The following is a 17,564-nucleotide window of genomic DNA, read 5'->3' as shown; positions in this document are numbered from 1 at the left end:
TTTTTTATTATAGATGAGTATTTTGGTGATACCTATGAAAGGTAGTACCAAAATTTCTGTGAAAAATTTCAAATCTATTTTTGCTCGCACAGATTTTAAAGAACAATGTCAGACGTCCATAGTAACTTAGGCTCAATAAAAATATTTCATGTACAGTGAAAATTCTTACAGTTATTTGTGTAGTTTAATGTCAGAAGCTTTTCTATGTTTTCCACTTTTGCATTGAACTTCTCTAAACCAAATTATTCCAAATTATTAAAACGAAAAACCTGAACTCGATAAACAAAATAATTACTTATTCAAATGTTTTATTTTTTTTTAATAGTTCTAGATAACAATTAAATATTTTATAATAAGTTAGTATTTTATATTTAAATTGTTGTAGTAAATAACTTTGTGTCCGTGAGAATTTAGTTTTAAAAGTTGATTGGGTGGGCCGAAACCTGACATTGTTCTTGACGAGTAGTTCATCACTTTATACATATATAATTTAATTATTATTAGTAGCACAGAGCAGCAACGCGCCGCAGTCGTCCAACCGCTCCAGTCGGTAGGTCGAGTTGTCCGGCATGTGTCGGACAAGTTCGTCCGTCAGACGGACGCGAGCGCCGTTGGGGCCAGACACTAGGACCGACTCGCATTCCTGTGGGAGAAATTGTGTGTTAAATAATTAATTAAAGTAAAATTTTTCTTTACAATATGTGAGGAGCTAAATTGTGGTGGCCTAGTGGGTAAAGAAACAACCTCTCAAGTATGAGTGCGTGGGTTCGATTTCAGGTCAGGCAAGTACCCTAAGTTTGTATATACTTTCGGATGGCACGTTAAACTGTAGGTCCCGGCTGTCATTGAACATCCTTGGCAGTCGTTACGGGTAGTCAGAAGCCAGAAAGTGTGACAACCAGTCTTACCTGAGGTTTGCTCTAGTAACTGGGTTGAGTAGACCAGACAGACTCTAAATCCTTGCGACACACTGGTATAATCATCGGCAAGGATATTGAGCCCTGACCTTCACCTGCGCAGAAGTGATTTATTGCTTTATTGCCTTAAGTGTACAGTGCGCAAAGCGATCCCCACTCTTCCGCCGAGAGCTCATTATCCGTGCCGATAACTACACTCAGCAGGCCACAGCAAGACTGGTTACCTCCACACTTGGGAAGCAGCTAGCCGGATGGTATAATTACCTTGGAAGCATGCAGCAGCGAGTTGAGCTTGTGCAGTAGCTCCTGGGCTCTACACGCGTGAAGATATAGTGCGCTGTAGATGTTGCTACCGGCAGCACAGACGTATACTGTCAGTCGGGGTTCTATACGTCTGTAACAATTATAAATGGCTTGTGTTTAAACACCACCCAAAAAAGTACCTATTTTACTACCAAAAAAATTCTAAACGGTTACCAAAATGGATAAATGGTCACCAAATAACGTTTCCAAAAATATTATTAGGTAAAACCATTTTTTCGTATTATTGACTACTAAAAAAATATATGGACGCCTTTAAAATACACTTTAGACCAAATATTATATATTGTCACTACTTAGATGTTACCAATTATGTAATACCATGACTCCTAATTTGGTCATTTTTGTTAGACTAAAAAAGCTAACGATCGCTAGAATATTTCCCAAATACCAATTAATATACTGGGGTTCCCAAACGTACGTCGCTTATTTATTGTTATATGAATTTGTGTGTAACTCAGTAGTAAAATGTAAGCACGAAACATGCAGCAAGCATGGCTTCTGTCACGGCTCCGGCACTGCGGGGCTCCGGCGGTCCCATGCGAGCTTATCGTCGCAGATGGTTTTCACGCTCACCACCGCAGCTTCGGCTTGCTGGCCGGCTCAGCCGGCCAGCCTCAGCCGCGGCGGCGAGCCTTAAAAACTACCTGCGCCTCAGCTCGCAGGCCGCCTCGCCCCTCTGCGCCTACGCGGATTTGAATTGCACTCTAGGGGTAGGGCAGACAAGACTACGTGGAGTCGGTTTTGCAGCGATTCGTTTTCGTCACTAACTTTGATTTTGGTAGTAATATTAATCTTTTAGTTGGATAGAATTTGGTGACCATTAATCCATTTTGGGAACCAAAAATAATATTTGTGCGAGATTTGCGATTTTTCTGATGTTATTTTATTTTTTTTGGATCATAATATTATATACTTTAGTGCCCTTTTAATAAAGTCAATTTATTTTTTTTGGAGTTGTTTATTTTATTTGGTGCCTCAGCTTAGAGTCTTAAAAATATTTTTGGTGATCGCCTAAATTATACCCATTATAAATTAATGAAGGACACAATAAAAAAAGTCCATTCAAATAGATTTCGAGAAACGCGAATAAACATCATATTTTTGGCGCCAGATTTGTTATGAATCATTATGTTTACTGTACTATACCTATATGAAAATTTCATTCCTAGGCACTATACATGAAAATTCAAGTGCAATAGTTAAGAAAATATTCGAGTTGGTTCACTCTACATAAGAATCATTATAAAGAATATTACAAAGCTAAAGAGTTCGTTTGTATATTTATTTGCTTGAACGTCCCATTAAAAAAAATCTTTCAGTGTGAGATAGCCCATTATAGAGCAAGGCTGTAGGCTCCCAATTATTTTTCCCGCGAGACGCGAGTAAGTTTAGTATAAGTGACCCCAAACATGACCTGTCTTAACATTCACAATAAAATTAATTACAATTATAACGCGTAGATATTTTGGCACCACAATGAAGACAGTCTAGATTTAGACGCGTATAAATGTAATCTAGTCACGAAAGCTATTTCTGTGGTTTGAAAGTGTACCAAATTGGCTGCTAGTGGCTTGTCACTCAAATAGAATACACTATTTGTTTCTTTAACTCAATCTGCCTGGCGTTTTCATTAAAAGTAATTTATTACATATTTTTTTATTTTTAAAGATCTATGTTTTTTATGTATATTTTATTTGTTATTTTCTCCGATATTTGTGAACTGATTTTGATCATAAGGTTAAGCTACTTTTGGCGCAGCGCGGTCGGCCCACGGATGGGTGACCGTCCACGCCATGACAAGTTACGGACAGTCAGAAGCCAGAATGTCCGACGACTAGTCGCACCCATGGGTACGTATCGGGTTGCGCGCGTAACTGGGTTGAGGTCAGATTGGCACACTGGTAGGTACTCAGAAGCACCCGGTTAGACCGGAAACCAGCCCTCTAACACAGTCGGGAAATGGCTGGGCAAGTTTATGAATAACTAGCTTCTGCCAGCGGTTTCACCCGCATCCCGTGGAAACTACTTCCCGTACCGGGATAAAAAGTAGCCTACAGCATTCCTCGATAAATGAAATATTTAACACTGAAATAAATTTTCAAATCGGACCAGTAGTTCCTGAGATTAGCGCGATCAAACAAACAAACAAACTCTTCAGCTTTATAATATTAGTATAGATTAGTAGATAACACTTACTTGGCATGCAGAGCGTTGAATAGGCGAATACCGTCTGCCAGGCCGCAGATTTGTATGATATCGTCACGGGACAACCTGCACACAAATGTTAATAAAGTTAAATAGGAACTTACTTATATAATAATATTTAAAGGAAATGATCACTTAAACAGTTTGTAAAAAATCAGCCATGTGTGAGTCGGACTCGCGCACGAAGGAAGGGTTACGTACCATTATTTATAAAATAATATTAATAAAAAAATCACGTTTGTTGTATCCCATACAAAAAACGTGATTGTAAGTGAGAAATACATCATCTGTGAAAATTTCAACTCTCTAACGATAACGGTTAATGAGGTACAGCCTGGTGACAGACAGACAGACGGACGGACGGACAGAGGAGCGAAAACAATAGGGTCCCGTTTTAACCTTTGGTTACGGATCCCTAAAAACGATACTCAGCATTACATAATAATTCTGTATTAAAAAGGCATGTCATAATGTCAAAGTCAATTTATGTTTTGTGATTGAAAGAAATACAACCAGTTTTTGCAAAGTTAAGTTAAGCTAAGTTTTGAATGCTAGCAAATGCCGCGACTGCATGAAATCGGCCGTAGCTGCACCTCTGGTTTGTTTGAATTTTCACTTTTAACTTTACATGATTTATCAACTAACTTATATATTTTCAGGCATTACCTGAGCAGATCAGCTCCGGAGAAGTTGGTGAAGGTAGCGGCGTGATGCGCGAAGCGGTGACGCGCGAGCCACGCCTGCGTCTCAGACGAGGTGGCTTCCTTTGATAGGCCGGAGCTCTGTGTAGATAGGATGAAGTTTCAGAAGAACATTTTTACAAAATATAAAATTAAACACATACATTGCTGTAAAGAAGACCAGCCCAAATTCAAAATCCTATAGTCATATTTCAAGTTAAATATATGATTTTATTTCAAAAATATAATAAAAATCAACTTTCAACCGTAATTTTCTTATGAAATAATGGCGTACTGAAAAGCGCTGTTTGACAAATCGCTGGATAATACAGATGCAACCGCGGGAACTGCTAGTACCTAAGACTGTGGGCTTTTCAGTTTGTCAGGCTGAACTGATTTTGATTAAAGGTAATAATTAGAGTAGGTTATAATTAGGGTAGTAGAACCCTAGGGAAACTGCGGGCTGAAGTAAATTAGAATGAAATTGTAACCAAAACTACAAGGTTTCTCACCTTCTCCGGGTCTTCGGCGGGTTGCGGTAGGTCAGGCAATATGGCTCCGGGCGAGTGGCACGGAGGCGAGTTCACTTTCACGTCGTTACTAGGGACAAATAGTTAATTACATTATATAATTAATAATAGAGTGTATACTTCTGTACTAATATATTATATAGAGGAAACATCTTGTTGTTTGTCTATAAATTTAAATAAAGTAATAAAATAAATCTATGCGTCTATAATGGTTTGCTAAAGCTAAAGAATTAGTTTGCTCGAACCCTAAACGCTCCGAAACTACAGAAAAGATTTGAAAAATTCTTTCACAGTTGGAAAGCTACATTACCGCAGAATGACATAAGATATATGTTGTCCGGGCACGGGAAGTGGCTCCCATGGGACACGGGTGAAACTGCGAGAAATAAAACTACCTGCTAATCTTTGGAACTACAGAACAGACTTGAAAACTTTTCAGTATTAGGAAGAGCATTCATCAAAGAAGCTATATGCTTTAACTTGTGAGCGAAGTACTTCCCAAGCAAGCAAAACCGCTGACAGATGCTAGTCTAATAAAAATTTTTCTCTTCACTTTCGATTCCCAAACAATACAAACACTGCACAGATAATAGAGGCTGCCAAAATCTATATTTATTTATGTTTGCAAACGGCCTTCAGGCACAGCCCGGTATAAACAGTATCTTTTTATTTGTATGTGTATCTTGAAAAAACTGGTTTTCCTTGCTTCGTTTTATTTGAGTAGGAAGATTTAGATGGGAGTTTGAAAAACTCTAATCACGCTAAAAAGCGAAAGATCGTATGTGTGACAAACCTCCCCACTCAGAGACATTTAATGATTACTTAAGTCACTCCTTAGTGACGGAATGTCATACAAATCCTTCACTAAGGATTGGCTTCAGTAACCATTAAATGTCTCTGAGTGGGGAGGTCTGTTATTAATTTTATTTTCTTTTAAAAAGAGTGTCCATGGAGTTTCTTGCCGGTTCTTGCCGTTTGACGTTTCGAAAGAGCTTTTATAGGCCAATTTGAAAAAAAAAATAAAATTAGTTTGAGTATTCTTTTACGCAAAAATGGGTTAATGGATTTTGATGAAACTTGGCTCTATACATAGAATAACACATAGGCTACTTTTTGTCCATGTACGGGAAGAGACTTTCTCTTTAGGGATGCGGGTGAAACCGTGGAAATAAGGTAGTTGGTAATTTAAAAAATACTTACTCTTGGCAATAAGACGGCTTCATTTGATTATTGGCGGCAAGAATTGCTGAAACAAAATAAACAAAATTCGTTTAGGCGATTGAGAAGAGAGAAGATTTGGACAGAAACAGCGACGGTTAGAAAAAGATGGAAGGCTACCGGAAGGCCTTTGCCCAGCTATGGCGTAGACCAAAAAAAAGTTTTGCAGTATTGAGCAATTTCATTTATCGTCCTACCCTTATCCTAATTTTACGAGCATATTATGCTTTTAGACATGGGCAAATGGAAGCAATACCATATTGCCCGTTATTCAGGTTGACGGTACAATTTCCGTAAAATTACTGGACGGATTTTGATGAAATTATTCATTGATATGTAGCTACAGCTATAGGCACAGCATTTGGGCACAGTGATTATAGTTCTCTCGCTGCAATTATGAACTTCCTAGAAGTAAGATATGTCTAGATGTTATATAAGTCTTACCATTGTGTGGTAGAACTGGTTTGTTGACCACTATTGGGCTCGCTACAGCCTTGGGGGCCACACTGCAACAAAGAAAAATATTTTATTTAATATTAAATCATCATCATACTAATATCATATCTATAAAAACCGGCCAAGTGCGAGTCGGACTCGCGCACGTAGGGTTCCGTACCATCCAAACTAATATTCTATATATATTTATGGATATCGAGCAAAAATGAGCAAAAAAATCACGTTTGTTGTATGGGAGCCCCTCGAAATATTTATTTTATTCTAGTTTTCAGTATTTGTTGTTATAGCGGCAACAGAAATACATCATCTGTGAAAATTTCAACTCTCTAACTATCACGGTTCATGAGATACAGCCTGGTGACAGACGAACGGACGGACAGAGGAGCGAAAACAATAGGGTCCCGTTTTACCCTTTGGGTACGGAACCCTAAAAATGAATCCCTATATTCCTTGGTCACGCCATCACTCGTGAACGGATTGACCGATTAAGCTCAAAATTAGAGGGGAGGTAGCTTGGACCCGGGAAAAGGACATACGATTTTGTCACCATCCGGCTAAGAGAAGCAGTTATATCGGGACGCGGTTGAAACCGCTGGCGAAAGCTAGTGTAATAATATATATTTTTTTGTTTGTGTGTAAAAGGCGTTGAAACTTCTCAACCAATTTGAAAAACTATTTCACTGTTGGAAAGCTACACTCTTCACGAGAGACATAGGCTATATTTTATCCCGGTATGGGAAGAAGTTGCCCTGGGGTGAAACCGCAGATAGAAACTAGTTACAGCAAAAGTAAAAATTAAGGTAGGTCAGTTATCAATCAAATTACGCAATTTGAAAATGTAATAATTGACCTCAATTATAGTAAACGTTGTTTTTGTAGATAAAATAACTCTATAATTCATTTGAGTAGGCACTAAAGTAAAGATAAGCAATCTTGATATGACTTTTTACATAAAACGAAAAACACAGTTTATAAATAAAATGTGGCTAAAATAGCTTAATTTATTCAGTAAGACATCGGAGATCCACTGTGTTAGTAACAAAACAAATAGACTAAAACCTATATTAGTACCATTGACATGCAAATCTTAAAAATTAATCGATTGAATCATTATTTTTAGCAGTAGGCACCTAGTTCATTTGTGTGTATTTTTGTAAAAAGTCTAATCAAGATTCTGCCTTTAGTTAAGCGCCTACTCAAGTGGTGTATAGATGGTGTACTGTACTCAGTATAGTCATTGTAATTCAGGAAATAAATAAGAGATAATAATAGTATATGTATAATCTATTTTCTGATAAGGATATGAATAAAACTGAACATGGTTATGAAAGAGGCTTATAACATATCTGCTTAAGTGTAAAGTAATATTATAATTGCAAAAGTACGTTTGTTTGTTATGCTTTCATACTAAAAATGGCTGAAACGATTGTAAATCATTCTGGATCAACTGAAGCAATTTTGAAAATTGTTACAGTGTTAGATAGCCAATTTATCGAGGATGGCTATAGGCTACTTTTTATATAGATGCGCAGAGTAATCCCCATGGGATGTACAATGAAACTGCTGGTGGAAGCTAGATATGTACAATATAAAAAAGGATAAAATTTGGATATATGAACATGAAGGAGATTTGTTCTATAATTTCAAAAAATAAATAAGCACAAGATCTGCCTGATACCTTCGATAGCAGTAGGAGTATGTATCTAATGAACCAAAAATACCAGAACGAATGCAGGTCAAATTGATTGACTTCAGGGTCAAATCAAATGATGCAGGTCACATGGACAATATGTCTGTACTATCCTAACATAAATATTTTGTTGAAGGGTTTTGTACTATGTCTTATGAAAAATAAATAATAACTATGAATAGGTGGAACCGATTTTGATGAAAATATATCCGAGGGGTACACTGACTTTAATTACAAAATACTGCATCCAAATCAGTTTATCCGTTTAAGAGCTATAGTGTCACATACAGAAGTTCAGTTAAAAATAAATTACTAATGAAGCTTTTTTGAAGTTAAAGGACTATCTTAATATATTTTGGATATCAATGACTAAAATGTAGGAATAAAACCTAAAACTGGACTGTTAGAAGTTTAAACAATAACTGTACAGAAGTTACATCATAAAAACTATGATTTTAGTACTTTCTCTTTTCAAGGATTGTGCTAAAGTCTAGTTTGATCTATTATATTGACTATGGTTTCAGAGGCTACCCACTATGGACAAACTTTACTGTTTATAATACCTATTGGTTCATTATGACAACGTTGGGGTTGCTTCCAGTCTAACTGGATGCAGCCGAGTTCCAAAGAGTGACTGCCTCTCTGACCTCCTCAACCCAGTTACCCAGGCAACCCAATACTCCTTGGTAAGACTGGTATACAACCTACACAAAATATCTACCCATTGATATTGTGTTATGTAGACATAGATGTCTGAAATCTGACATGACAAATCTGGTTTCAAGTGCTAAACCAGTTTCTATGTTGTCAAATATCTAGTTTTAGGCAGATTTACAAGATATCAGGTCAATGTAACTGTATGGAAGAAAACCAAAACAAACACTGCTAAAAAGGGTAAAAAGATTTGACACATTTATGACATTCTAACAAGAAAAACAACCTAAAAATACGTTAATAATGAGCATAGAAACGACCCAGATGTTTCTAACACGAAATACAAGGAAAAAAGTGTATATTTACAGCAATCTCGGTCGTCGAGCGGGTCTGACGTGAACATTAGCCGCATTCAGCCTCCTTGCTAGTTCCCTATACGTCGCCGGGTCAGCTTCGATCTCAACCTCGGCTTTAAGGAGGGAAAACTTCATCCGCCAGCCTCGGGCCTCCACGCCGTGCAAAAAGCGAGCACTGAGCACAACCCCACGGCCCAGGTGCCGCGCACTTAGTCTCTGCTCGAGCACGAGCATCTTACTCGTCAGCTATAGTCCTGCCTCGTCAGGTTGAAGAAGATGAATGCACCAGATCCGACACGGTACGCCCGCCCGCGTGCAACCACCATAGCTGGCCCCCAGCTCGCTTCAACAACCATTTGTCACGATTATATTCGCACTATGTACACCACAACACAAGGCTGAAAGTCCTTATACCGTTCGCAGCACCTTTTTACTTGTCCAACATATTTGGTCAGCGAACTGCCCGCAGAAATTACAATTTCGATCGGGAATTACGTCGTTTACAATCAGCGATGCGTTATAACACACAGGATAACACTAGTACGAGTATTTGCAGTGAAATAATCAACGATTTAGCAGCGGAAAATAATTGTGTCGTCGAGAAACAAAGGAGTACGTGACAGGCGACGGAGCGCGAACGACTGGGCGTAATGGCCGCTGATTGGTCGTGAGTGAGGCGCGCACCTCGATTGGATCAAAACCGGTTGGAATTGGTTCGCAGAGGCTGCGGCCGGCTCGGGTCGGTGCATCGTAGTGCTGTGACACGTATGTTTATGTCGTATCGATTCGGTTTTCCTTTTAGTTTCGTTTGAATCGGAATTTATCGCGAACGTTTAATATATTCTACTTTTTTGTCATTTATACCAGATTTTTTCAACTACTACGGGAATGATTTGTGTGTAGGAAGTTTTTAATTGCTTGCGCTCTATAAAACTAAGTGCTATTAGTTTAAAACTTAGACGGATCGGCATAAAACCGGATATAATATTAGCTTCATTCGGTTTCGCCCAATTGAGAGTCAATTTATTGCGAGCTCATGCAATCCAGTTTGTGCAACCCGATTCTATAGGTTATTTCCAAGAAGTATGGATAAAATTAGCATGATATGTACCCACTTGAAGAATTGAACATTATTCAATGGCTTAATTTAAAAATGTGTTGGTAATGTGATGATTGGTCGTGACCATAACAACACAATGAATGAGCTAAAAATAGATTAACTGTTGAGTATTTTGTCTACATATCGTTGCGATCTAACGATGATATGATACTTCATAATGAATTCAATTTCATTAACCGATCTGTCTAATTTTTTTTTGATAAGAGATTGATATTTGACATAATTTATATGAAGCTAATGTAAAATGTTTAGATTTTAGATTTAGGGCAGATTTCATTATAGATAGGAACTGATTACTTACTGTGAGTTGAACCATTGAACTAGGTATAATGATAACCGAATCATTTTCAGTTGTCAAATCGCCGATTTGACCAATGAGTGTTAAGTACGCGGCTGGTTATGGTTTCAAATGGTTTGGTTATCGTTATTGTTAGGTATGGAATGTTCACCATTTTTCAAAATTACTAGACACTTGACATTTTTTCCTAACGAAATCAATTACTTACGATATCGCTGATTAGAAGAAAATTAATAGTTATGTAATCGCAATATAATGATAATTGCATTAGATACATGACATAGCAACCAATGCAAAATATAGTTTTTAGCGCTCATTCCTCCTCTGTATGAGAAGAGGCCTGTGTCCTGCAGTGGGACAATGAAAAGGAAATGGGATGATGATGATTTATTTGTGCATTTCATAAATGTGTTTACTATACATAGCGGTAATTAGGAATTTTTCATGACGACACGGGTAAGTTAGAAATAGTGTTATTATGGCTACGGAAAATTCATATTACAATAAAACCTTAAGATTTTTCTTAGAAAAATTACACTTATTTGCATTTTATTTTCTGACTGTGACTGAATGCGATGAACATATGTACCTACAAAGACTGATTGAAAGCCAGTACAAAGGGCACTTTTAATCAGATTAAAGCAATTCCCTCAGGATGCGGGTGAAACCATACGAATACTACTCGTCAGAGCGTCGTTGGCTAAATAAATAAACGTTCACACTTTCTACGCATCAGTAGTATGACTATGATGAACCGAAATCGTATCAATGAGATAAGCCGTTTTATGTCATCATATTGACATACAAACAAACAAAACTTTCCTATTGACGAGTCATCGATTGCGACAGTATTTATACCTGTCATTTGATAGCTCACTTTAGTGCTGTTCTTAACAATTTATTTATTTAAAATACTTCTTGCACATTGTACAACGGCTAACTTAACGCCTTAGGCGTTCTCTGCCAGTCTACCTTAGGGTGGTGGTGAAATAGAAATGGTAGGTAGGTCTTTCGTTTCGCTTAATAGAGATGGAATTTGATATTATTTGTAAGGGACTTATGTCATTTTGTCTCGAGTAAGTAAATCAACAGATGGGATTTTGAGAACGGCATCTGGGTTAGAAGTGGCCAAAGTATAGATATCCTCAATAAATGGGCTAACTTTGGATTAGCGCGTGCAAGCAAATAAAAACTATTCAGCTTCCTTATATTAGTATTAGACTTCTCTTTCCTTATATATAGTTCTAAGGGCACAGCTTCCTAGAATCTGAAGGAAATGATCAGGGAGTCTGGATAAGGTATAACTAGCCGTTATCCCGCGGTTTCACCCCCGCCCCGTAACAGCTGTAGGGGACTGAACTTACCAGGACAAAATATGGCCAATGCTGCTCGGGACAATTTTCGAGTTTATCCATTACAAACAAACAATGATACAAATATATTCTTTATAATATTAGTATAGAATAGATAGATACTATAAACAACAACACTATTGATACAGATAATATAGTGTCTACCGGACCTAAGACAACGCGAGATCAGTAATATCTTCCGTCACAGTGATGAGACAGCCGTTAACGGAGATAAATCACTGAATATTCTAACGTTTCTAAGAGTAACAGGAATTTTAATAGTGTAAGGCAGATTAACTTTCAGCAGCTGAAAAGTTGTTTTACATTTGGCATGTTATTCTTATTTTTTTATATTGTGTTTTTTAGGAATTAACTGGTTTCCGCTTATTTTATAATATTTAGATACTTGCAAGTGTGAGTTTTGGTTTTAACGATTCACATTTAGAAAAAAAAAAACAAAAAAAAAAACGAAGTCTTGATCTATAATCTATAAATGACACCCCAAATCAATTAACTGACGTCAAATTTTTTTCGAAAAGCACATTTTATTTAAGTCCTGCTATCGCGTTCGTGACATTATACTGAAGAGCTATTAAAAAAAATATCTACTAAATAATAACATTAGAAAGGAGTTTTACGACACTCTTTTAGCTATACTTAGTTATCTAAGTTAGCAGTAAAACAATAATCACTAGCGACACGTAACGCGGTCGTGTCAATAAATTAGCGAAGCGAGGGGTGCCTGTAACCACTGGCTGGTGGTTTATTCTGGTTACCGCAACCTTCACGCGACTTTGTGGCGAAAACTATAGTTCGGCCATTCAGAGAATGCGTTCCTGACACGTCGCGATTGAACTGACGACGTAACTTTGCAATGGCGTTGCAGTTACGATAAAAATATTTTTGCTGGTTGTTTACCGTTTTAACAATTGAGGAGCATTAAAACAACATTATTATATCAATAATCAATGAATGTTATAATTTTGTGCCAAACTGAGTGTCAAATAACTTGGTAAACAATATTTTTCTAAATCTATACTGCGCTATTACAAGGTTATGTCAGCGGTTTATATTTTGTAGTGCTGTGCTAAAAATAACAGGCAAGTATCGTAATCTGTTCTTATACAGTTATAATATAAAATAATACGTTTTGATTTTCTTTTTAAGAATTGGAAAATAATGGACTATAAGACTTAATTATAACGTTTATGAAATATAAAAATAAAACTATGACCAAACCGCATTTTTATACTTAGATTAAAAATGGTAACCCCAAATGGCGTTATGGGCCGCCATTTTGTGACGCTAAAACAGTCGTCCGTTGTCGTTTCGTGCGCATAGACCACGTTTTTCAAGTGTTTTCGATCTGTTTTTATTTGATTACCCGGCTTTTGTTAGACCGAGATATCAGGATTGATTCTGTTATTGATAATAATATAATTATACATGTAGGCGAAGATGATGATGAAGACACCACCTCCTCAAGCAAATCGGAGTCTGATTAATATTCTGTTCGCACATTCAATTCAATGTACTTGTAACAAAGAATAAATAAAACAATTTTATTATATGAATATTACCTTTTTTTGGTTTCCACTTAAATAACTAAAATATAAAACAAATGATTCCGCCAATTTAAAACGAAAATAATCTTAAAATAATGCGGCGGTTCATTTTGAAGGAACGGTAACGAACTCAGTGTTATGTTGTGCCCATCACTAGTCGTGACTAACTGATAGGTGTCAGGAACGCATTCTCTGAACGGCCGAAGTATAATCGGTTATGCGTTGTAACTGACGATGTGAAGGTAATTAGTAGTAGAGGCTTATATTATTATTGATGTCTGTGATGGTCTGGTATTATCATATGTAAATTCTGAAAATTGTATATATGAACCGTTTTTTTAAAGAAAACTATCATGATTTAAATACAGTTTTTACAATGTAACATAAATCCAAAATAAAATAATTGATTAAATATGTAGTTTTACGCAGATTAAAAAACAATGCATCTTACTGCAATCTTTTACTGCGCCCGCAAAGATCTAAACAGAATACTTTTTCGACTGTAGTAAAAAAGAACTTCAGAAAAAAAACCGTAAACAACGTCTAACGGTGTAACGTTTTAAAGCCAAGAAATGCTTACAACAATATCTCGCTATCAAGAAAAACAAACAACATTACAAAAAAAGAAAAACAGTTTTTCAACAATCTGCAATGAGCTGGCGGAATTCCAAGATATAACGGCGGATCTGATCTTAGTCAAGTGTTACAACACCTCGTCATTGCATTGTTTGTGAAAACAACATTCTGATACAATTTGTTTTCTTTCTTTTGTTTATAAGAGTAATTTTTTAAATATTCGTGCTGAAGTTTGGGATTAAGACGCAATTATGGTATTCCTTTCGACTGTCTATTAAAATATAGAAAGTACTCGTAAGTAGGTACGTCACGCTTTTGTAGTTTAACCACATTCTGAAAACTGAGTAAAAAAGTAATTTTGAGTTCAAATAAAATAAGCCAAGACGTATTAAGTTATGTATTATCTGGGGATAACAGCTAATGATATCTAAATCTTCTATTTTAAGATTTAAATAGTAAATTGCGTTAATCAACAGCATGAAAGAATTCCTGAACATTCCTGAACTTAGCATATGCCAATATATGACCATCTGCATTTGAATAGGCATCTGGCCTAACAAGTGGTTTCAAAGCAATAAATTGTGATCTCCAACTGTCTTGGTAGCAATCCTTAGTGGATACGCGTCCGAGCTGCATGCAAGCGGCAAATTGCATTTTTTATGTGTAAACTGGATTTAAGCTGATTTTTCGTCGGCCATTTGCAGTTTAAACTCCCAAAACTGGTGTGGCAATTATACGTCTATCAGTTCGTTTGGTTGATATATCTGACTTTGTGTTTCTAGACGTTTGCTGGAAGTTTACTTATATTATAAGGGAACTGATTTTTTCCGGGTGAAAACCATGTAATCGGCTCACTATCTATGCTTCACTAGCTGTGCTTCCGTCCCGTTGGAACTTTTCCCGTAACCGGATCAGTTTTGGAGCTTTCAGGATTACATTACGGGTCGAACATTACTTGTTCTTTGCCTAGTCTTTTCCCAAATACGTGAGGGTCCTTAAATGGTGCGCCTTAACCATCTAAACGTACCTCGAAGTGAGATCGTAATCGCATGAAAATGTACTCAGCACGTAACTAGAACACAGGTATTGCATAAGCGGGCTGCGGGTTGTTCGAAAGAGATACAGCGGCCCTAGCACATAAAAAGGCCTACGACGGAACACGACGGTTTTTAGTCAGTAAGAGTCTGACACTCCCTCACCGCTGCTAACCCACAGCGGGATTTTTGCAGTCGTTTTTTTTTTAACGACTGCAAAAATCATTTGATGATTTTTGCAGTCGTTAAATAGGTGGAAATAATATATAGCCTAAGTTACTTGGGGATAATGTAACTTTGCAACAGTAAAAGAATTTTTCAAATCAGTTCAGTAGTTTCGGAGCGTTTAGGCTGCAAACAAAGAAATGTTTCCGCTTATAATATTACATTTTTCTTTTTTGGTATATCATCTCACAGTTCAGCCTAGGAGGCCATGTAGGTACTGCTTAACAGGACTTTGACATTTTTGTAACAAAATGGTGGACTTTATACGTAGCGAATCACGAACCGTGCCACTATAGATTACTACAGAGTACACTAAACGCAAGAACAGGACAGAAATAGCACCGGATTAGCGATGCGGTTTTAGAATCGTATTGCATAATGAAATGTTTGTGTTGACGCTTGATGGTTTCAGAGCAAAGGTTCAAAAGTCATTGAACTTTCTTTATTAACTTTGGTACTTGATGGGGAACTTACTAACTAGAATATGAGAGGAGTAAAACGACTTGATTAAAAGGTTAGACTATAGATGCAACAAAGAACCAGCAAATTGCAAAGAAGACCAGTTTTTCTCAGGTGCAAGAGCAAATGCGAAGTAATATTAACAGACCGTTTTTCTTTGCTTTTAAGTAATGTAAAGATACAGGAAAAAGTCTTAAAAATATTCCACTGCCTAGCAATCTTATAAGGAAATATCAGTTACATGTTTTTTCTGATAGCATGATGAGTTGATAACTCACAGACCACTTCCTACTACAATATTCACTAGAACTAGAATGTTATAAACCAGATTTTCTATGTTTATAAAGGTCTTTATTTTAGGTGTCCTCAAAGACGCGTATTAGGGCATAATATCTTGTGGAAAATATTGAAATCCCACAATAAAGAGCTGATTTAGACAATTTTCTTCATTTATAATAGGTATCCACCGCACGTTAATGTCGGTCCTGCGCCTGATCTCTCTCCGGTGGTGTCGGATTGCCGTCCCACCGGGCTATGAGAGTGAAGGAATAGTGAGTGCACCTGTGTCCAAGCAAATGCTTGTGCACTATAATATGTCCTGCGTAGTTGGCTAATTTCCTTACATGAGAACAGCCGCCGTAGCCGATAATCGGCTAGGAGGACATCAACAGCCACCGCCTACAACGTACAAAATTCAAAGCAAAGGTTAGCCACTTGACAGGTCACAAACAGCTTCAGCTTACATTACCATTACATCCTCTTCTAATCCGGTTAGAACGAGTTCTCTCGGAGCATATAGATCCGTTCTAAATATAGTTGAGTACAATTTACTGTAATGGGGTCGACTGACTTCGTACGTCTTGTACATGGAGAACTAAATATAAAGCGGAGGAGCCATATCGGAAATTGACTAAGAAAGTAGAGTCGAGAAATCGTGGCTGCTCGGTACTGTTATAACCTTTGTGCGTCTTCTTTGGAACCCAATATGTTTTTGTAATATCAAATATTGTTGTCAGAGGACTCAAAGAACCCGAACTGTAACTGATCGTGACACCCATCACATCATATCTCAATTTGGACCTAGAATAAGGCGCCTGACCGACCTGCATTATAACATCTCCGCTCATCCTTCCTTACTCCGAGGCCGTGTATGAATGGATGCCAGGTTGTGTTATAATATGATGATGAATAGGCTTTTGATGGCGCTTTTGTGGTCAGGCACTGACCTTTGTAGTGGGGACTTATTTTAAGTTGGTCGTATGATTTTTGAAAGGATTGTTATGTGTAGTAAAGGTACAGATATTTACTGAAACAGGACATAAAAGTAATATATACGTAGAGAAATAAGAAATCTTGACACTCCCATGACTTCTATGGCATAGTGTAGTCTATAACTATGTCAAAATCACACTAAAAGCGGTTTATGTATCCATAGAGCACAAAGTGATTTGTGTATTTATCTATGTACAAACAAGTAGTAAAAAATGAACAAGAAATCTTACTTACTACAACAGTCGAAAGTAATTTTTTAAAAAAAACCTCCATAAAATAGAATAATAAGTAATTTTTATTTTCACCATACAAATCGCGTGCTACAAACAGTAATTACGTAACGCTACGAGATAATAATAGTAGGTACAAAAACCTCTCTAATTAATACACGCTGCTTACAGATATACACCACTTGACATGCCATGCGAATCGCTAGGACAATCACGCTATGAGTAGATTCACCGAGTAAGTTGGTAAGATCAGCGCTGCTAGATCTGATTAGGTGTTGCCAATTTATTATATTTACCAAGATATAGGGCAGTAAAATAAGGGTTTGTCTTTCAAATTAATCCTCAATACTCCTAAAACTATAATGGCACCCACATATCCGCTATTTTTTCTGACACTACACGG

The 17,564-nt window shown here is 37.0% G+C and overlaps 1 protein-coding gene across 3 annotated transcripts in view; it reads right to left on the bottom strand.

The window, feature by feature from the left end:
- Positions 1 to 378: 378 nt before the first annotated feature.
- The window catches only part of LOC124643292 (transcription factor CP2), a 57,785-nt gene continuing 40,599 nt past the window's right edge, over positions 379 to 17,564 (bottom strand). For all 3 annotated transcript variants that reach the window (XM_047182214.1, XM_047182215.1, XM_047182216.1), the window contains 7 exons: positions 6,319 to 6,380; positions 5,857 to 5,902; positions 4,639 to 4,726; positions 4,113 to 4,228; positions 3,438 to 3,512; positions 1,182 to 1,311; positions 379 to 643 (listed from right to left, as the gene is read on the bottom strand). In XM_047182214.1, the coding sequence (XP_047038170.1) occupies positions 491 to 643; positions 1,182 to 1,311; positions 3,438 to 3,512; positions 4,113 to 4,228; positions 4,639 to 4,726; positions 5,857 to 5,902; positions 6,319 to 6,380 (670 nt within the window). In that variant the 3' untranslated portion in view covers positions 379 to 490. The remainder of the gene's footprint in view (positions 644 to 1,181; positions 1,312 to 3,437; positions 3,513 to 4,112; positions 4,229 to 4,638; positions 4,727 to 5,856; positions 5,903 to 6,318; positions 6,381 to 17,564) is intronic.

The sequence above is a fragment of the Helicoverpa zea genome, chromosome 27, assembly GCF_022581195.2.
Source record: "Helicoverpa zea isolate HzStark_Cry1AcR chromosome 27, ilHelZeax1.1, whole genome shotgun sequence".
Lineage (NCBI taxonomy): Eukaryota > Metazoa > Arthropoda > Insecta > Lepidoptera > Noctuidae > Helicoverpa > Helicoverpa zea.
The sequence above is the reverse complement of the archived record's forward strand: the minus strand, read 5'-3'. Positions and strand labels throughout refer to the sequence as shown.